The 21,367-nt window shown below is 48.1% G+C and overlaps 2 protein-coding genes across 4 annotated transcripts in view; both read left to right on the top strand.

Moving 5' to 3' along the window:
- Nucleotides 1-14,218, top strand: part of RAD23A (RAD23 homolog A, nucleotide excision repair protein) — a 181,075-nt gene extending 166,857 nt beyond the window's left edge. The window contains exon 10 of the mRNA XM_069082967.1: nt 14,196-14,218. The gene's annotated coding sequence lies outside the window, so the exon portion shown is untranslated. The remainder of the gene's footprint in view (nt 1-14,195) is intronic.
- NACC1 (nucleus accumbens associated 1) overlaps nt 279-21,367 on the top strand; it is a 21,100-nt gene continuing 11 nt past the window's right edge. The window contains exons 1-7 of one of the 3 annotated variants that reach the window (XM_069082962.1): nt 5,382-5,410; nt 5,970-6,114; nt 15,204-16,230; nt 16,334-16,507; nt 17,087-17,192; nt 17,409-17,506; nt 17,726-21,367. The exon at nt 17,726-21,367 is cut by the window's right edge and continues 11 nt beyond it. In XM_069082962.1, coding sequence (XP_068939063.1) covers nt 15,306-16,230; nt 16,334-16,507; nt 17,087-17,192; nt 17,409-17,506; nt 17,726-17,982 — 1,560 coding nt within the window. In that variant the 5' untranslated portion in view covers nt 5,382-5,410; nt 5,970-6,114; nt 15,204-15,305 and the 3' untranslated portion in view covers nt 17,983-21,367. Of the gene's footprint in view, nt 636-5,381; nt 5,411-5,969; nt 6,115-15,203; nt 16,231-16,333; nt 16,508-17,086; nt 17,193-17,408; nt 17,507-17,725 lie in introns of those variants that run through there. The other 2 variants (XM_069082961.1, XM_069082963.1) reach the window with 2 other exon arrangements.

The raw sequence follows: 21,367 nt of genomic DNA, 5'->3' as shown, positions 1-21,367 counted from the left end.
AAGAACTAGGGGAAGAATCCAGACTTAACTGGCGCCAGTACCCAAAGCTTGTCCCAACCCCTCTTTCCCTTCCCCTTCCCTTTCCCCCTCCCCCACAGGAGGAGGGAGAAGGGGAGGGGGAGGAAAGCAAGCGTCCTCGGCGCTCAGCTGGTCAGGTCTGCCCCGAGCTCTTGAGGGGAGGGAGGGAGGGGGCGGGAAGAGAAGGGAACGTTCGGCCCATCTCGGTATCCGCGGTTTCGGAGGCGGCCGTTTAATGTCGGCCCAGGCCGCCTGTGGCGGCCGCGGTGATCGTGCGCTCTGGGCTCGGCTGAGGCGGCCTGGGCCGACAATGAATGGCCGCCGCGGCTGCCGCTGCTGCTTCTGCTGCTGAGGAGGAGGAGACGGAGGAGGAGGAGGAGACCCGGACCGGGACCGAGCCCGAGGCAGCGGCGGCGGTTGTGGGGATTGAGGCGAGGGCGCGAGGCGGGCGCGGGCCCGTGGCCCCAAAAACTGGGAGCCGAGAGAGGCCGGCGCAGGGCCCGGCCCAGCACAGCGCAGCCCAGCCCGGCCCGTCCCGAGCCGGCGCAGCCCCGCTGGCCACCCCGGCCCCGGCCCCGGCCCCGGCTCCGGCCCCGGCCAGGTGAGCGAGCGAACGAGTGAGCATGGCACCAGCCCCGACCCTGACCCTGGCCCCAGACCCCCTCCCCGGCCCCCCATCTCGGCCCGGACCCTGACCTCGGCCCCAGACCCGACCCTTGCCCAGACCCCGGCCCTTACTCTAATCTCTGACCCCTGACTCCAGACCCCCGTCCCATCTCAGCCGGGCCCAGACCCTAAGTTTTGTCTTACTCCTATTCACGTCCCAGCTCCGACCCCAGACTCAGCCCTGCTTCCATCTCGGTCAGTCCCTTGCTTCCCCCCCCTCCCCCCACTCAGTTCTCCAAGTAAACCCACCTTCCAAACCTGGGGCCCAGCCCCGCTCCCACGCCCCCCAAAGTCTAGACTTCTCACCTCCCCGGACCCTCCATCCCCTGCAACTTTTGGTGACTCCCTCCTCCCTTTTGGATTTATCCCTCTTTGCAGGTCTAGTGTTTGTGGACCTGCTCTCTGCCCTCCCCCTTTAGTCATCTCCCTTCTAAAATCCTTTGCTTGATCCCTTTTTCTTCCCTGGAGTTTGGGGGAGGGGGCTGGTCCTGGAAAACCCCCTTTTCCTAGCCCCGGGTCTTTTCGCCTCCTCCCAACCATTTCCCTGCGCTGCCTTCCGGCAAATCTGAGTTGATAGGTGGAGGTATCTCGTCTGTATCCCCAGGTAGCTGCCCGACCCTCCCCATCCTCTGCAACTCCACCCCTCCGTAGCCTGGCGTGGCCTGGCGATCTTGGGCAGCCCCTTCCAGTTCCTCCCTCCCCCCCAGCTGAGGAGGTGACTCGGAGATCCCTTCACTTCTCCTCCCTCTCCATTCTTCCTCTGTGCTCTCCTCCCCTTCTAGCAAACAAGGTTCAAGGGAGGGGCCTAGTAAAGCAAACTTCCCAGTCTTCCTGGGGAAAAGGGGGTGGGGTGGGTGGGTAGGTAACCCCGGTGATCCCTCTATCCCTTCCCCACTGGGAGTTTCTGGGCAGCTGTGTTTGTCGAGGGGAGGGGAAGGGGCAATCTAGGCCATGTGCTTTCAGAGATGACTGTAAGGCCTTGTAGGGATTGGTGACTTCTTCCCCGAATTGTCTGAAGCTTTTGAGAGTGGGGGAGAGACTAGAATGTACTTGGGGTGCTGGTGGTGGAAATGGGGATGACAAGGCAGTGCCCCCATAGAAATTAAAAGTACTTGGGACACAGATGGCTGGGCATTAGGACAGCTTTTTTTCCCCAACTCTTCTTCCTTCTCCACTCCGTATCCCAGGTGTAGCCTCTTCTCTCTGTCATTCCCGCTTCCCAGGACTGGTTTCGCTCCCTCCCTGGCTCAGTGCTGGCTATGGCTCTGATTCTGGCTTTGCTAGCTCTCAGCTGTGTTTCTTTGACTTGCTGGGTGCCGGCTGGTTGGGTGGGTGGCATGTGGGCAGCTTTAGAAACAGCCTGGAACACCTAACGAAGGCATTTTGTTTTCTGAGGGGGTGGCCCCAGGGTAGTTGTCCCTCCCCTTCCCTCAACCCCCACCCAATAGAAAAGGTTCCTGGGAGGGCCTGCCTGGGCTCCTGCAAGGAAGTGATAGTTTGTCCCTCCTGCCTGCCTTGGGATTGGAGGGCTGTGTGCAGCTGCTTGGGCATCTTTTGCCCGGTTCCTGGGGCCTCAGTTCCATTCAGCAAACATTCAGCATGTTTTATGTGCTTTGCAGTTCCTTCCTCAGCTCAAATTTCTTGGAGTTTTCTGTTCTTTGCTTCTTAGGTCTGGAGAAAAAGATGTGTGTGTGTAGATTTGCTTGCACTTCGAACCTAGGCTTCAGTCTTTTCCAAGGAACCTGCCGAATAAGGAATTGGGGAGATGAATGTATTGGTGCTTCCTTATGAGTTAGTGGTTACTTTATTCTCCCCCAATAGAGTGAGTCTGTGTCATAGGGAGGCTGTCCCTTGCCTTAACCAGCTATGCCCTAGGATCACCCTCTTTAGGTTCTCCTCAAGCATAGCTCCCCTGCTGAAGGACTCTGATAACTGACTTGGGGATAGCCATCATCTACCCCCTGAGCATACTAGGGATGCTTACTCATTGATAATTCTGCCAACTCAGTAGGACACAGCATCAACCATGGGCTGATTTGGGACCTCTATATGAAGAATTACCTTGGGGAGCAGTGATTAGATTTATTCTTCTTGGCCGAGAGCAAAGCTAGGAGCACCGGATGGTATTATCAGAAGGATAAATTTAAGTTTTATACAAGGAAATATATAAGAATTAAGAGAATACAAAAATTGTCCCAAAGTGGAATGGGCTGTCTTAGGAACTACAGTGTTCCTCATCATTGGAGAACTATCTTAAAGTTTGTATGCCAAGTTTGGTGGTGGAGTGGGGAGTGTTGTGGAGGAGTTCCTGTTTGCATTGGTCTGAATGATCACATAGCTCCATTTTAGCAGACTATATTATAGTCCCCATCATGTCCCCATTCCCTTTCTCTATAATGATTGAAGGTGCTAGGTTTTCTTCTTCCCTGTATAGCCTCCTTGGGATGGAGCTGGCCAGGTTTGTATCATATGGTTTGAAGATAAGGAAATCACCACTGGCATATGCTCTCCATGACCCAGTGAGCTTGCCCAGATTGCATACTGAGCACTTGCTGTGTAAGAAATGGGAATGACCACAGAAGTATAAAACTGGGTTCTTCCCCTAAGGAGCTCACAATCTAGTGCTAGAGGATGCACAGGAAACATTCAAGGCCTTCTCGAAGAGATCAGTGAGTGTCAAGTAGTGGATCTCCAGGGCATGCAGATATACTGAAGGACTGCAAAGGAGAGGGGATGGAGGCCTATTTCTTAGACCTTAGAAGGCAGCAGAAGAGAGAATGTTTCTCTTGGGAAGCACTCAAGTCTCATCTCCATAGCATGGGCTGTCAGGCAGGGTAAGTTGACCATAGTATTTGTCTGTCCCTTGGCAGCTTCACAAGCCATAACCTTCCAAAGACTCACCCTGGGCTTGGGCTAGGGGCAGTTCTGCTGACAGGAAGCAGAGTAGGGACCTAGTTAGGCCTTTGAACTGAGAGGTAAAGGTGCCAACCCCTTCCTTCATACCCTGGGAATCTAGGGGATTGTCTGGGAAGAGAGAAAGGTCCTAAGAAGAAAGCCTTTCTGCCCAATCCCAGTTCTAATAGTCAGTATGCACCTAGCCCCTGCCCTGGAGAAACCTGTAAAGCCCAGGTAGCCCCAGCTTGAGTGGTCTTTGGGCTGATGATAAGTGTCCAGTGTCCTGGAAGTTGGTAAGGTTCTTTTGCTTCTAGGTTCTGGTTATTTAAGAAGCTGTAACCTGAGGATATGTGGGAGTCAGGTTTAGTGTTTGTGTTTATATTTGCTTCTGGAAGGGATTTACCCTGGGCTTTTGTGTTTCTGGCCACATTGCCCCAGGTTAGAAGACGACTAATTGAATATGCTTGGTCTGGGACTATTTACTCTGAGCTTTACTCTTCCCATCTCCATATTCTTAATTGTTTCCTAGTTCCTTCCTTTCCTGATGATCTTACCTGGCTGTTATCTAGAAAGGTGCTTTGGGGAGTCCCAAGGCCTGAGCAAAACACCAGGTTGGGCCAGTTCTTCCAGGTTTAATGAAAGGTTAGAAACAGTCCTCTCCCCCTTTCCCTTTCCCCTCCCAAATCTGATTGTTGGAAACCTATGCTCAGTATCCTCCACATATCAGCCAATCCCTTTGGAGGTTCTCCTAAGACCTCTTCTCCCCTTGGGGAGCAGCTGCATTCTGGCCTCACCCTCATCTTGTTTCTGGGTTAGGGAGTTGGGACTAGGAGGTGAGGAATCTTTTCACTCAGTTTCAAAAATACTCCTGCTACTAGGGAATAGCTAGGGCCTGGGGCTGTGGTGGCATCTCTGAGGCCTCAGAGAGGGTGAGTTCTACCTAGGGGTGCAATTAGTTAGGACAGTATTGTTCTATTGCCAGGACTCTTGAATTCAGTCTCCAGCTTTATCTAGGGTAGCAATGAAGATTGAGCTCTTAAGGTATCTTTGTACGAGTGTGAGGTGGGGAGAGGTGGAGTGGGAGCTGTCTATGGTAGTTGTAATAACTATGGTAGTTCAGTCAATCAACAAACATTTTGAATGCCTAAGGTTTCCACAGCATTCCACTAGGTTTCCTCACCCAGCTTACCTTCTACTAGAAGAAACAGATGCAGGCCCAAAGAGCTAGAGTATATACATAATTACATAGGTGCCTTAGAGAGTTTAGAGGGGTAAAGCTATTATGCTGGGCAGAAGCAGGAAAGAATTCATGGAGAAAATGGTATTTGAGCTTTTTATTGGGAATATAGTATGCAAAGAGAATTGAGAGGGACAGTATTTCAGGCCTAAGGGTCCGCCTAAATGAAGGCCCAGAACTTGGAGGGAAGCAGGGTGTGTTTTGGGAGTGGGGCAGAAGAGTGTGTTTGGCTGGATTGTGGTTGGGGTACTAGGGGAATAATAGGAGAATTTGAAAAGTAGAGTGGTGTTAGGCTTTGAATGACTGGCAAAGAAGTTTGATTATAATCCTCCCTTAGATATGTATAGTGTGTTACTGCTTACCAAGTGAGCCTTAACAGCCCTGTATGAGAGAGGCGGGGCAAGTATGTTTATTTCCATTTTATAGATAAGGAAAATAAGTCTCTGGGAATGACTTGCTCAGTGTAACACAGTTTTGAATGCAGCAGTTTGTGCCACGTTCTTAATGCAGCATTCCTATTTTTTCTTTTTCCCTATGCCATGATGCTTCATAAAGAATCTTACCTCCCCCTTCCTGCTTCATTTTCTCCTATAGGTGAGTGTTAAACTTTTGGTCAGGTCTGTTTGTAGTAGTGTTGCAGGGTCTGAGGAAAGTATAGGTAGAATCAGATACCCTGTGAAGCAACTAGGTGGGGAAGTGGATAGAGCCCTGGACCTGGAGTCAGAAAGATCGAAGTTCAGATCCATCCTCTGATATTTACTGGCTCTATGACCCTGGGGAGGTCAACCTCTGCCCCAGTTTCCTCAAATGTAAAATAAGGATGATAATAGCACTTCCCAGCTTTGTGGTTAGGATCAAATGAGCTAATATTTGTAAAATGCTTAAGGTAGTAGTACCTGGCACGTAGTACCATGTTTCCCCGATAATAAGACCTATCCCGAAAATAAGCCCTCCCCTTACTGTGTAAGATTCCTCTAAAATAAGCCCTATTGAGATTGCTACTGTAGTGAAGGTGATCCCCTGCACTACAGGCTATATTACCATACCCTCTGTATGCACCGTCCCCCTCCCCCCACCCTGAAACTCACACCGCACTCTGAGCTGCATCCAATCAGAGCTGCAGCAGTGAGCTCCTCATCCTGTTCTTCCCCAGTGATTTGCTTGCTGGTGCCATTGAGAGCAGTGCCCTGGAGGAGAGCTGAGGCAGGACAACATAAGCCCTCCCCTGAAAATAAGCCCTCTGATGGTTTTCTTTCCAAAAAATTAATAAGACAGTGTCTTATTATCGGGGAAACACGGTAGGTACTTAATAAATCCTTCCTCCTTTTCTCCCTTCCTTATTTCAAGGGTGACTAACAGTTTCCCCATTTAACAGGGAAGAAATGGAGGCTTCTTCGGGGAAAGGGAAGTGTTTTGCTCAATGTCATGAGTGGCAGGCACTTTTTTTTGCTTTTTTTTTTTTGGAGGTGGAGAATGCAGGGCAATTGGGGTTAAATGACTTGCCCAAGGTCACAGGGCTAGTAAGTGTTAAGTGTCTGAGGTAGGATTTGAACTCAGCTCTTCCTGACCCCAGGGCTGGTGCTGTATTCACCGAGCCACCTAGCTGTCCCTTGGCAGGCACTTCTTCAGCTCCTGCTCTGTGAAAAACTGCTGCCAAGGACCTGAAAAGTGTGTTTTTGTTTCACCGTAAGACACAGTAGATGGATGATTGAAAAGCATCAGTTAAGCACTCCCTGGTGCTAGGTAGAAGGGATATGAATACAAAAGTCCTTTCCCTCCAGAACCTCATTGTTCTAATGACCCAGCCTACATTTAGGGGAGTGGTGGCCTAGAAGTCTCCGAGGTGGTGACTGGACCATTTTGACTGTCCACTGACAGACTCTTTCTAGAGTCAGTGATGATGTTGATTTGTGAGTCAGAGACAGAAGGTCAGGAGTGGGAAGAAAGTTCAGAAAATGAGAATTAAGATCAAGGGTTTGAAGAACAGAATAAGGGCAGTCAGAACCTGAGGAGGGAGTGCTCAGAGGAGTTGGGATAGGATGAAAGCCTTCCCTTGAAGGAAGGGTAGTATTTGAATTGGCTGAAAGGCAGGAGAAAAAAGTCATGCCAGGTTAGTGAGTTGGTGATGGAATGGACAGCTAGTGAAAACTAGATTGCAGAGGTTTATGTTGGGAGACCTTCGAAGTAGGTTTGAGGTCAGTTTGTGGAAGACTTTGAATGTCTGGCTAAAGTTTAGACTAGATTTAGGATATGATCAGAGGAGAGATTATCCTGGCCAATCCTCTCTTACCAGCGAGGAAGGTGATGCTCAGAAAAGGACCGTGGAATGGAGATGTTCACATGGGCCTCTGATGCCAGTCTTGCACGCTTTCCACCCCATCACATACATTGCCTTCTGGGTAGTTGGTGAGGAAGAAGCACTTTGGGGAGGTCACTTTGCAGGGCTGTTGTGGGATCCCAAGGAAAGGTGAGGAGAAGTTAGATTCAGGTGATGCCCATTGTAATGGTGAAAAAAGCGGTTTCTGTGTGCATTTGTCTCAACTTTTCCACCAGATTTGTAAGTTCAGAGATGGTAGGTACCACAGAATCTTGGTTATCTTTGTCACCACAATAAGAGAGCATTGTCCAGGGCCTGGCATAGAGGAACTGTGGTTTGAATCTACTGGCAGAGACTTTTGAAGGGAGAAGGTCTTGGTAACAGCTTGATTATCTTGGATACTAGGGTGCAGGCAAGTAGGACTGAAGTTTCCATCCACCCTGGGAAATGATGACATTGACAGACACAGGAAGTTGGGAAAGAGAACTGAGTATTCTTTTTCTTCAACAGTTTTTTTTTTTACTTTGATTCCGTTGAGATTATTCCTTGATCTTATAACCATTTTACAGATTTAGAAATAGAAGGGACCTTACAAGTCATTTAATTAAACATCCTCATTTTATAGAAGAGGACATTGAGACCCAGAGAGGTTTAAGGGCCTTGCTCAAGGTCACTGTCACAAAGTAGAAGAGTTGGATGTGAACCACTGTGCTGAGTGGTGGGGCTGCATCCAGGGAGAACAAGACTCTTAAACCACAGCAGTGCTCTGAGAAGGGAGGAAGGAACCTGCCAGGCATTAGAATGCTTGAGGAATATTTGAGCTGGTTTTGAAGGGCAATGGGGGAAATGTGTGCGTGTATATGTGGGATTTGGAGATAGAAAAGGATATTCCAAGCAAAAGGGAGACTAGGTGGTAAGTACCAGAGGTCAGAATGAACCCAGTATATGAGTGGAGACTAGTTTGACTGGAGGGGAAGGATGCATGTGGGAGAGAATGGGGAAAGAAAAGTTGGTAATTGATGGGATGTGGGGACCTGGGAAAAGAGAAGAAAATAGTCTGATTTTTGAGTTTTGAATCTGGCCAAATAGAAAGGTGTTTGGTACTGTTGACAGACATGAGAGGTGTTGGGTTTCTTGTGGCTACCAATTGTCTACAGGATCGAGTTAAAATTACTTAGCCTACTATTCAAAGTCATCCATAATTGGCTTATCCTACAGACTGTGGGGAGCCATTGAATATTTCTTAGTGGGTGGAGTGACATGATCAGAGTTATCTATGCTTTAGGTTGATTAGTCTGGCAATTTGTGGAGGATGGATTGAGACCCTTGTTTAGGAAGCTATGGTAATTGAAGCAGAGACCTTGGGGTCATGGATATATATATGGCCTGTGAGAAGCAGTGCAGGAAAAATTAATAGGATTTGGAGCTAGTTATGGAGAGAGAGAAGAAGAATGCTGGTTCCATGTATGGTAGGGATGAAGTTGGGAAAGGAAATTAGTTTGAAAAGGAAGATGAATGATATGAGTTTGTTTTTTTCTGAGGTACAGCTAATGAGAGAACTACAGAGCGGGAGAGTCCCTTGGAAGCCATAGTGTCCACCTCATAATAAGAGCAGTGGTCCAGTCTACAGCTTTCCCAGCATGTGGATGCCAGCCCTTCTCTTGCAAACCTCTGATAAGTGGAAAACTCACCCGGTTCTGCTTGTACATAGCTTTAATTGATAGGATGTTTTTCCTTCCATCAAATTTGTTAAGTTGACTGAATGAAAAAGCTTTTATTAAGTACTTATTCTTTGCAAAGCACTGTGTTAAGCTGTTGGGTTAAAACAGAAAAGTAGGAGCAGTACCTTTTCTCAATGCTCACATTCTGATGGAGGGAGAAGAAGCCAGTGCACAGGGTCCCTTAGTAAGTGGTAGAGTGGGGGTTTGTACTGTTATGCTTGATGTCCAAAGAGAAATTCAGGATCATTTCCCACAAGCCCTCACTTTTAAAAACTTTTTTTGCTGTTGATGGCACCACTATCCTCCCAGCCCTCTATGCTCACAATGTAAGGGTCATCTTTGACTCCTCAATTTCTTTCACTCTAAATCCAGCCATTGTCAAGACCTGTCAAGTTATATACACCCCCTTCTTTCCTCTGATGCTGCTACAACCTTGTTGCAGGCTCTTGTTATCTGATGCCTGAGTTAGTAAAATAGTTTGCTGGTTGGTCTGCCTGCCTCTAGGCTCTCCCCACTAGTCCATTATCCATTCAGCTGTCCATTGATCTTTAAAGCACAGGTCTGACCAGGTCACCCTCTTACTCAGTAAACTCCAGTGGCTCCCTATTACCTCCAGGATCAAATATAAAACCCTCTGTTTGGCTTTTAAAGCCCTTCATAACCTGGCCTCTCCCTGCCTTTTCAATCTTAAACCTTACTCCCCTCCATACACTTGGATGCATTGACTTGGACTTCCTTGCTGTTCTTGAAGCAGACGCTCTATCTTCTGATTGATCATCCCTTATGCCTGGAACTTTCCCTCCTCCTTTCTGCCTCCTGACTTCCTTGTCTCCTTCAAGTTTCAGTTTAGATTCCACCTTCTGCAGGAAGCCTTTTCTAGTCCTCCTTAGTGTTAGTGTCTGCCCTCTGAAATTGTCTCCAGTTTCCAGGTATAGATCTAGAGAAGTTAGGTGGTGAAGTGGATGGAGTGCTGGGCCCTGGAGTCAGGAAGAATTGAGTTCAAATGTGGCCTCAGACACTTACTTAGATATGTCATCCTGGGCAAGTGTCCGCCTGTCTCTCTCTTTAAATTTGTCTGGGCAAGTCTCTTTTTCCTTTGTTTTGTTTTTTTTTTTTTTTTTTTTGCTTTTTGGAAGGCAGTTGGGGTTAACTGACTTGCCCAAGGTCACACAGCTAGTTTTTGTGTTGTGTCCGAAGCTGGATTTGAACTCAGGTCCTCCTGACTCCAGGGCCGGTGCTCTATTCACCTCACCTCCTAGTGCCCCCTGGGCAAGTCTCTGAACCCCTGTTTGCCTCTCTGTCCCCATCAGTAAAATGGACACAATAAAAGCACCTACCTCCCAGGGTTATTTTGAGGATCAGATGACATAATTGTAAAGTGTGTAGCACAATGCCTGGCACGTAGTTATGTTATATACCTGTTAGCTTTCATTATTAATCTTGTTTGTACATAATTGTTTTGTGTAATCTCACCCATTAGACAGAATTCCTTGAGAGCAGGAGCTGGGTTTGTTTTTTGTCTTTTCCTTTTCATTGGATTCCTAGGGCTTAGCATAGTGTCTAGCACATAGTACGGCACTTAATAAATAATGCTTCTTGACTTGACTAAAATGCTGGGGAAGACACAGGAAGAATAAGATGCCTGCAGTTGCAGGAGAGGGGAGCTCACTGGGGATTAGAGTGGCTGGACAGTTCTGAACTAGTCCTCAAGTTTCAGGCCCCAAATGCAAGAGATCTTTTTATAAGATGCAAAGGAATTCCCAAACCAAAAACAGAAGGGATGACTTCTGAAATGGCTCTTTTTTAAAAAGCCTGGACAGGATACCATGCAGTTCTACTAAATCGCTCAGAAGATAAGTGATAGAGGTTTTGGAACCATCATAGTGGTTATAGAGAAATGGCAACACAGAATGAGAAGGACCAGTCAGGGAGGCAGGACAAAAACCAGGATGATGCCATATTATAGAAGCCAGAGCAGGGGGTAGTCTGCAGGCTCTATGGCTGCAGAGAGGACAGGTAACCTTGCTGGCAGGGTTAGATTGGAGGACTTAGAGTTAAGAGGGAAGAAAGGAAACAGTTAGACACCCTCAGCAGAGAGCCCAGAGTCAGCGCTTATCAAGTTCAGCTCTTTCCTGTTACATATAGAGGACTGGACTCAGAGAGATGTCAGTGACTTGTCCAAGGTCCCAAAAGCAGCAAGAAGCAGATCAGTTTTTGAAACCAGGTCCTTTGACTCCAAATTAAATCTTTACAGTTTCAAAAGTGATCATTGGCAATAATTCATTTGAGAAAGTGGAAAGTATGGGGGACTATGGATAAAGAATTTGGCATGCATTATAAAACTGGTTGGATTTGCTGAACTTTTTACCAGTAAGTAGCAATGTGTAGAGATGTTAGTGACTGAGGGTGGCAGGGTCAAGTGAGGATTTTTGGAGGTTGGGAGTGACAGAGTGGAGAGCTTTCCTTCCTTATTAGAAAGGAGAATGAATATCTCTGCTTCTGCTGCTTAAAGGAAAGAGAGGAGAGTTGTAGGTTAAAGATGGGTTCAGAGTTACAGTGCTCTCCATGTACTCCTTTTGCTTATGCTCTAGGATGGTCTTGCCCTGTCCTTGAGGTTGCAGCAAAGACCATCACTCCCTGGGTTCTGTGGACCTGGAGTTGAGGAAGACATCAGGCCAAAAGAATATCCTAGAGACCCAGTGCCATGCCCCTCAAAACAAAACAAAGAATCCTCTCTCTCCAGTAGCTGGCATGGCCTAGGCAAAGGCCAGAGCTGCTAGGAGCTTTCTCCTGCATGTAGCTTGGTGAGCCCTGCAGTGTACAAGAGCTGTCCCAATTCCAATCCTTAGCCATCAGGGATGTGGGTCGGGAATGTCAGTCTAGATAGATTTGCTTTGGGTGGCAAGAAAGATTTTAGTTGGGGATCAGGGTATTTGAAGGCATTTCTGGAGAACTTTCCTATCCTTGTGTTGGGGAGGTGAGGCACCACTACCCTAGTGAGGCTGAGGACACCATGTCATTTTTTTTTTTGCCTTTTTTTGGAGGGCAGTTGGGGTTAAGTAACTCGCCCAAGGTTACAGGGCTAGTTTTTTTGTGTGTTAAGTGTCTCAGGCCATATCTGAATTCAGGTCCTCCTGACTCTTGACTCCAGAGCTGGTGCTTTACTCACTGCGCCACCTAGCCACCCCTACCATGTCATTTTCTTAGGGGCAGAGGGGGCTCAAATAGCACTTAAGCTGTTTTGCTTAACCTCCTGGGCCCTAGTCTGAGCCAACTTTAGGTGGGAATTTAATGCTAAGGTTCCTGACAGAAACTGCACCCCACCCTCGCCCCTAAGTCAGTGAGCTAGCTAATGGAGGGAATTATGCTGAGCTCATTCCTACAGTGATAGTGGTAGTGAGAGGGTTGTAGTTCAGGTTCTGGTGCTCAGTCTTCCGTGGACTATGAGTGTCTGACATACAGTAGGATCTTAATAAATATTGAATTGAATGAGAGATCTGGGCATTTCTGAAAGATCTCTGGATGTAGAATCTAAGAGGGTGACATGGTAAGTCATGGTAGACCTCCAAGGACCCTTCTCTGCTTTCTCCCCCTGCCTTTCCTCACAATTGCTCATCTGTAAAATAGAGATAATAATTACACTACCTACCTCTCTGGAATTGTTGACTGGAAAATGCTTTGTACATATGAAAAATGTTATAGAATTTGGAGATGGTATTTTTTATTGCTGTTTTCTCATCAGCTTACCCTATCTCTCTCCCCTTCCCTTCTCCTTTCCATCAGCCTTTAATACTTCCTACATTACTTGTGGAATTCACTGTCTGAAGCCTGAGCAGGGGCTGGATGGGGTGGGTGGGTAGTCTAGGTAGCATGCCCAGTGCCCAGACTGGCTGCTTGACTTCTTTTGAGGATCAGCCAGGCTGGGAAAGTGATTCATAAGAAACAAGTGGATTGGGGTGGGGGAGGTGCAGGTTGAATCTTTGAACCCATAAGGACCCAGCCCCTTCTTCTTGAGCATCATTAACCTCCAGACTCAGGCTCCCTGGAGAAGTGGGCAAGTTGGGGGGAAGGGGTCAGTGGAAATCACACAGGGATCCAAGTCAGATACATTTCTGGTTTCTTCTCTCTAGTCAATTAGGTCCCTATAGTCCATAAAACTGCTTTCTAATTAACCAGGTATGAAGGTTTATGTATGCTTGATTAGCAGAGCAATTTGCAATAATTTCTCCCCCAAGAATTGCTAATTGAATTTTTTAAAAGCCCCTTGGAGGCTGAGACTCCCCTCCTTTGCCTAGCCTGTAGCCTCAGGTGTTTCCAGGGCAGTTGAGTGATGCGATTGTCTTCAAAATCAATGTGATCCAATGAGATAATGTATGTAAATACTTTAATTTTAAGTGCTATATAAATGTCAGCTCCTATTATTATCATTCCTTTTAACCAGATCTTGTTGCCTTGTTGTTTCCTTGTCTTCTTCTCAGTACCATCCATTGAAGCCCTTCTCTTGTCCTCCTCCATCTTTGGCAATACCTGGCATCTCCTGGGGAAGGGTGGTTATTATTTGGGTCTATCCATAGGCTTTTGACTTCAGCTATTCTGGCCACTTTTCCTCCAAGTGGAGCATGTCACTCACCAAAATCCTGGTGAGGAAACTAGAAACCTGGGATCTAATACCACCTCTTGAGATAACTCTGTATTCTTGAGCAAGCCCTTTCTGGTGCCTTAGTTTCTTTCTCTGTAAAATGAAGAGATTTGACTTAGATCAGAGACTCTTAACCTTTTTTTGTGTCCTGGACCCTTCTAACAATATGAAGTCTATGGACTCCTCCACTGAGTAAGATTTTTAAATGCATAAAATAAAAAATCTATATTTCAAAAGAAAAATGATTATATTGGAATATGGTTATTAGCATATATTTTTAAAATTTTAAAAATTAATTTACTTTAAACTATTTTTTTTTTTTTTGCCTTTTGGAGGGCAATTGGGTTTAAGTAACTTGCCCAAGGTTACACAGCTAATTTTTCTTTTGTGTGGGTGTTAAGTGTCTGAGGCTGGAACCAAACTCTGGTCCTCCTGACTCTGGGCTGGCACTTTACTCACTGCGCCATCTAGCTACCCCTAATTTACTTTAAACTTAAAGCATGGCCATGTGCATAGCACATGGAGAGAGGATTAAAAATATACAGCAATAGGGGCGGCCAGGTAGCACAGCGAGTAAGAGCACCGGCTCCAGTGTCGGGATAACATGTGGATCGAATCCCGGGCTCAGACACTTAGCACCCACCCAGAAACACCTGGCCGTGTAACCTTGAGCAAGTTACTTAACCCCAATTGCTTTAAAAATATATATATATATATACAGCAATAAATTTCCATTAAAAAAGCCTATATATAATAAATACTATACATTGTGTTCCAAGTTGTCCATCTTTCCTTTGCTTCCTTGTAAGTTTTTGTTCTCTGCCTTGCACTTTTTACTTTGTTCTTTTCCCCCCCCTTCCTCTCTTCCCCCTCCACCGAGTAGGCTACAGTTAAGCTCAGATATATTTGTGTACACATACACACATTCTCTCTCTTTCTCTCCCTCCTTCCTTTCCTCCCTCCCTCTCTCCCTCCCTCCCTCCCTCCCTCTTGCTCGTGTGCACATGTGCATGCACACAAACATACATACATATACTTAGATATCTATGATCATATGCACATATAGATATATACATTCATGTACATCTATGTAAGACTACTATACTTGTTTGTTGTCTATTTCTCTGAGGGTGGATAATGAGAATATATATATATATATATTTTTTTTTTTTGAGTAGCCTGATTTAAGAACCCTTTGGCCTAGATGATCCCCAAGGTTCCTTCTGGCTCTAGCATTCTAGGATTCTAAGAGCTGGTAGAGCAGGCTCTTTGAGGCCCACAACCCCTTTGGGAAATCACTGCATCTGGGGCCCAGAGAGCAGTTCAGCTAGGCCCATGGCATAGTAACGGTGTAGCCCGGAGGCTTAGCTTAAGAAGTGCAATGTGTAGCTTGTCTATTCCCATGTGGTCCACTTTTGGGGCTTGGGGCCTTATTGTTGACTATCAGGTATTGTATTTTCTCCTACTGTGGAAAACTACTTGTGGCAGCCTCAGTTTAGCTCTGGAGAGGTGGGCAGGTTTCCCATGACTTCCCTCCAACAATGAGATTAGTTTAATACCCTCTCTCCCATCTAGGCCCTCCACTTTCCTTTCCCTTTCCCATTCAAGTATATCTTTTAATGCCTGGGCCTGGGTACTGGGGGCCAGGATCCCCAGGTTCTAGGCCTGTTTTTCCACTTGGTGCCTCAGCTTTTCCCTCTTGTCATTCAGGGAGGTTCGCCCCTGAGCTTTGCTCAGCCTCATTGTGTGAGGACTTTGACATCCTGGGTGGAGGGAAGGGGGGCTTCCCCCATCCCTCAAGCTGCTACCATCATGGCTCAGACTCTGCAGATGGAGATCCCCAACTTTGGCAACAGTATCCTGGAATGCTTGAATGAGCAGCGACTGCAGGGTCTCTACTGTGATGTATCAGTGGTGGTGAAAGGCCACGCTTTCAAGGCCCACCGTGCTGTTCTGGCTGCAAGCAGCTCCTACTTCCGGGACCTTTTCAACAGCAGCAAGAGTGCAGTGGTAGAGCTGCCTGCTGCTGTGCAGCCCCAGTCCTTCCAACAGATCCTCAGCTTCTGCTACACTGGCCGCCTCAGCATGAATGTGGGGGACCAGTTCCTCCTCATGTACACTGCTGGCTTCCTCCAGATCCAGGAGATCATGGAGAAGGGCACAGAATTTTTCCTCAAGGTGAGCTCGCCCAGCTGTGACTCACAGGGCCTACACGTGGAGGAAACACCCTCGTCAGAGCCTCAGAGTCCCGTAGCCCAGACCTCCAGCTGGCCAGCTTGCAGCACCCCACTTCCCCTTGTCTCTCGAGTTAAGACTGAGCAGCAAGAGTCAGACTCAGTTCAATGCATGCCTGTAGCCAAACGGTTATGGGACAGTGGCCAGAAAGAGGGTGGCAGCAATGGTAGTCGCAAAATGGCCAAGTTCTCAAGCCCAGACATAGGAGGGAATCGGTCCCAGCAGCCACAGCCCCTGGCCCAGCAGCCTCAGCAGCAGCAGGTACCCCAGGGCCTGGCATCAACCCCAGTGCCAGCAGGGGCAGCGGGTATGGGGAGTGGGCCCAGCACATCAGAACGGACCAGTCCTGGGACGTCCAGCGCCTACACTAGTGATAGCCCCAGTTCCTACCACAATGAGGTGGATGAGGAGGAGGATGCAGGGGAGGAGGGCTCTGATGAGCAGTACCGCCAGATCTGCAACATGTACACGATGTACAGCATGATGAATGTAGGCCAGACAGGTGAGCAGGGGAGCCCCCTGGGGTGGGGGAGGGAGGGGCTTAGCCCCGGGGAGGCCCTACAGCCCCCATCAGCACTCCCCTCCCCTCCCCACTCTCTCCCCAGCTGAAAAGGTGGAGGCCCTGCCGGAGCAAGTGGTCTCTGAGTCCCGCAACCGAATCCGGGTGCGGCAAGACCTGGCCTCACTGCCAGCTGAGCTCATCAACCAGATTGGCAATCGCTGCCACCCAAAACTCTACGATGAGGGTGACCCTGCTGAGAAACTGGAGCTCGTAACAGGTGGGCCTGGGAGTCTGAGAGGGCCTGCCTTGCAGTGTGTGGAGGGGGGCGGGGGGACAGAAGGCTGAACAAGGCTACCAGAGCTCCTCATCTTGAGGTCACAGTTAGGAGGAGATAGGACATGCGCTTATGAAAAACTATACTAGTGGTTAAGTGAGTGATACAGTCAGCAAGTTCTGAGGACTTTGAGGGAAGTGATGGGGGGGGAGGGGCTGGAAGGGGCAGGAAAGGCTAGAGCAGAGCCTTTAACATCAGGGACTTGGGAGAGGGCTTCCGGCTAGGGGAGCCAGCTCGACTTGGTGGGGATCTTTGAGGAGGAGCTTGGCTAGGCTTGAACAAGAGCAGGAGAGTTAAACGGTCATGTCTCCTGAAACATTTTCCAGCTGCATTCTGTTATCTTGGCCCCTTGACTCTCATTGTGTATGTCTTCAGTATGTCCAAGCTCCTGCCTGGGGTGGTTAGGGTTAAGGTAGCAAAGTAGGTTTTTGTAGGTTGGTTATTAGTCTAGAGGGAAGAGCTTTTGGGTGATCTGCCTGGCCTTTACTCAGCATGCAAATCTTCCTCCCTTCCCCCTACCAGGCACCAATGTATACATCACAAGGGCACAACTCATGAACTGTCACGTCAGTGCGGGCACAAGGCACAAAGTCCTCCTTCGGCGGCTTCTTGCCTCCTTTTTTGACAGGTGAGGCCCAGTCTTCCCTTCATTCAAAAATAGTAAGCATGTATTGATGCCTTTTGTGCATCCTTGGAGTTCTGGGACCTAGCCTGAAGGCCCCATGAAACTTGGCTATGACTTAGTCCCTTCCTGCCCCTCTGGAGTGAAGCCCACTCTTGACCTGGGCTGGCCAGGCCAAGGGTCCCATGGAGTTGTCAGCTCTCATCCCACTTCTCCCTCCAGGAACACTCTGGCCAACAGTTGTGGCACAGGCATCCGATCTTCCACCAATGACCCTAGCCGAAAACCCTTGGACAGCCGGGTCCTCCATGCTGTCAAGTGTAAGGACTGGGGCATGTTGGGGAGGGAGGGAGTCCAGGGCTTGGGAAGTATAGAGCCAGTCCCCTGGAGGGACATGGGGCTGGTTCAGCTACATTCATTCCTTGAGAAAATACTGTAAGTACCATTTTAGTGCTTAGCACGTTTCTGTGTGAGGAAGACAGACTGAGCCATGGTCTTTAAGGCTTCCCTTCCCTCCTCTCCCTTCATCTCTCCCCAAGTCTACTGCCAGAACTTCGCCCCCAACTTTAAGGAGAGTGAGATGAATGCCATCGCAGCGGACATGTGCACCAATGCCCGAAGGGTAGTGCGTAAGAGCTGGATTCCCAAGCAGAAGGTATTCATGGCCGAGGGCGATACATACACGACCTTCATCAATGAGACAGGCAAGATGGAGCCCGACATGATGGGTGTGGAGCATGGCTTTGAGACAGCCAGCCATGATGGTGATGCTGGACCCTCAGCCGAAGCCCTCTAATAACCTTTCCCCTCTTCCCTGCCCTGCTTGGCCTGGCCTTTCCTGGCCTGCACCCCCTCTTCTCCTCCCCCTCTTCCCCAACCGCAGGCTGCCCTTTGGCAAGGGTTCCCTCTGCCTTTCACTTTGGACTTTGTTTATTCTTTGGTTAACATCCCCTCCTGTCCTTGGTCCAGTTTGCCAGAGGGGACATGTGATCACTGCACGCTGCTGTCTGTCCCATTCTCCTCCCCCTCCCCCCAAACAGCACCACTTCTTTCCCAAAGGGCACATAGCACCAAGGAGCAGAAATCCAGGTGGGCTGTGTGGTCCTATGAGGTGGGCTGAAATGGGAGGTCTCTCTGGTCTCCTCCTGTCCCGTTCCCCATTTCATGACAGGCACTGAGAGTGACTGGGAAAGTATCAAACATGGTTTTGTTTCCTTTACTTTTTTTTAAACACACTCAGAATGATCTAACTATATATATATATATAAAGAGAGAGAAATCTATAGACCTAGAAATAATATATATATATTATAAAAATATTTACCAGGAAAGGAAAAGCATGTTCGTCCTACAAGCAAGAGAAAATGAGTGACAGACTGCCTCTCAGTGGCAAACACTCCCCTTCTCACCCCCCAAGTCAGTGCCCCTGTAGTATCTTTGGGAGTGGACTTTGGAGATTTGGACTCTCTCTGCCCTCCCAGAATATTGCCCCTGGAGGCTAGAGTCAGCCGCTGACTTTCTTCATACTTTGTTCTTCCAGGCCTCCAGTCTGCATTTCTGCCCTTCTTCCTCCTCCTTCACAGAGCCTCTGGCTTTTCTCATCTTCACTCTTAGCCCACTTTTCCAAAACACTTTCCCATCTATTTAATTTTATTATTGGGACATCCTGTGGGATAGTAAGGGCAACTAGCAGTGACTCCATTTAACAGGGAGGAGATGGAGGTGTTCTCCCCTTCTGGCCCCCACCCCCAAGGTATATTGATCTGCCAGTGTCATAGCAAGGGAGTGGTGGGGTGTGGGCTAGAACTTCGTTTTAGAGACTTGAGTTCTTGGGAATGATCTTTCTTCTACCAGACTCTTGCTGCCTCTGATCTTTAACCCATTTTGGTTCTTTCTGGAGGAAGGAGCAGACACTGAATCAGGGCACTATTTGGGGTGAGAGAGAGAGAGAGTGTGTGTTAGCGATTTGCTTGAGTGCACATGTGTATACATGTATTTCAGTGTGTGTGTGTGCGCTGTAGGGTAGGAATGACTTGAATGGTTTTGCTTTGTCAAACAAGAGTGAATTGGAATTGTTTCTTGGGGGGATGGTGGAGCAGGAGGCTGGGAGGGGTTCACACTGAAGTTGGACCCCTTCCTTTGTGTGTATGTGAACCTATCCTAAGAGCTGGGGGCTCTGGGGCTCTCTTCCCTGTCCAGTCTCTATCTTTCTCCTGCCCCTATCCCTGAAGCCCTGTGTACAGACTTTTTAAAAATACCTTTTGTAGCAAGTGTTAAGTTCTTTGGAAATATCAACACCCTTAGACTTTTCAAACCAATAGGAATGTGACTCTTCCCCACCCACCCCTCTCTTTGTCCTCTACCTCCCAGCCTGCAGGCCTGGTAGGCTTTAATTGGCTCCTGGGATCCACAAGGTGTTGGGGGGGACCAGGTTGGGGAGCAGGATGGGTGGAAATCTGTCCACATACTATGGGCTTTGTTTTTCTTTTAACATGCCCTTCTCTCCTTTATGGTCCTCTTTTCTGCCAGTCCATGGCTTTCCTCCTGAGACTCTGGAATGTCTAGCTTGGGCAGGCCAGACTAGGGATTAGTTCTTATTGTTAATTATTTTGAATAAGCTGATTTGTGGCTATTCCTCTTCCTTAATGAATAAGGATATTTTCTAGTTTGTTATATGTGAATATGGATATTTTGGGGGGGGGCATCTTTATGTCATTTTTATTTGTCTCCCTTGGCTCTTCTTCCCCATCTTTCCCCTTTTGGGCCTCTCACAAACTCTTAGACCCTGGTTGACCTCTCTCCCAAAGAATTAGGGTGCTCCTGCCTTTTGGCCAAATCCTGTGCTCTTTCTGAACCTCTCATTTGTTTAGAAATTTAGAGGTGATGGGGAGGGACTATAGGGGTCATCTGATTCAATTGAGGCCCCCAGAAGTTACATGACTTCCCCTAGACAGGGCTAGAATGAGAAGCTGACTCCTAGTTTCATGTTATTTTCTCTCCCCCACACTGTCTCTGCTGGATCTGGGCACAGTGCAGGTGCACTGAGCATACCTGCTGTGTTACTTCTACCTCCTCTCCAGAATTTATTGGAGTGATGCCATAGGACCAGTGATGGGTTTGGGGGAGAGCAGAAACTTGTTTGATCCCTTGGAATCCCAGCTTTGTCAGCAGCTCTGTCCATCATCACCTTGGGTGCATCTCTTGCTAATGAGTCATATGTATTTATTTACTTACTTACCGTGGTCCAGGTACAGGCCTAACATCGGGAGACAGAAAGACAAAACATGAAACAGAACAGTCCCTGCCCCATAAGGAGTTTACCTTCTAATAAAAATAATTCCTGGGTTTCCCTCTGCTTTATGTTCCTTAGAGGAGGCAAAGTAAGAGCTGTCTGAGAGTCTGAATGACTGGACACTTCCTTCATCACACACAAGCTTTCTGGGTGTGAGTCATTCTTTTTGGAAATACGTAGTGCCACAGTTTGGGATGAAACCAGATGGTGGCACTGCCCTTGATTTTTCTGCCGTTTTTGGATTGCTGTCCATTATGCAGGCAGTGTAAGAGGATACCTACCCTTCTCATCCTCTGACTCTTTTGTTTTCTGCTTTCCAAGGATCTTGCCCAGGGCCCAACATGTCCCACAGTGCTATCCACTATGGTAGCTGAGGGGTCACCTGCAAAGTCTGGCTCTGAGGGCCTGGCAGTGGGTAGTGGAAAGAGGGGAGTGGGGAGAGGGACACAACATGCACTTTGAAGGAGCTCCCATCCCTGGGACCTTGGCACAGTGTACCTAGGAAAGAGCCCCCTGCTCAGTAGAGAGAGGTCGCTGGTTACTCAAAGGGGGAGGACTGAATTGGGGACCTTTGGAAGAGGCCATTTGAGGAAAATGTCCCCCTCCCCTGTTTCCTGAAGCTAACCTATTTCTGTCTGTCTGATCTTTCCTAGCTCCTCAGGATAAACCCTTTTTACATGATTCTACTCAGTGTAGGCTAAGGGAGAGAGGGAGCAAGCAAATTTTTCCCCTAAGTTTTGTACCACCAGTACCAGAATTCTCTTGTACCACATTCTATATGTCCACTTCTCAGTCACTTTCCTAAGCCCCTGGGGAGGCACACAAGACCTTTCTTCCCCAAATATACAAGCACCTTATCTGCCCTTCCACCCCTAAACTGTCCTAATTC

This window comes from Petaurus breviceps, unplaced genomic scaffold (assembly GCF_028583685.1).
Source record: "Petaurus breviceps papuanus isolate PSGF00001 unplaced genomic scaffold, PetGlider_PUasm1.0 172, whole genome shotgun sequence".
Classification (NCBI taxonomy): Eukaryota; Metazoa; Chordata; class Mammalia; order Diprotodontia; family Petauridae; genus Petaurus; species Petaurus breviceps.
The sequence above is the reverse complement of the archived record's forward strand: the minus strand, read 5'-3'. Positions and strand labels throughout refer to the sequence as shown.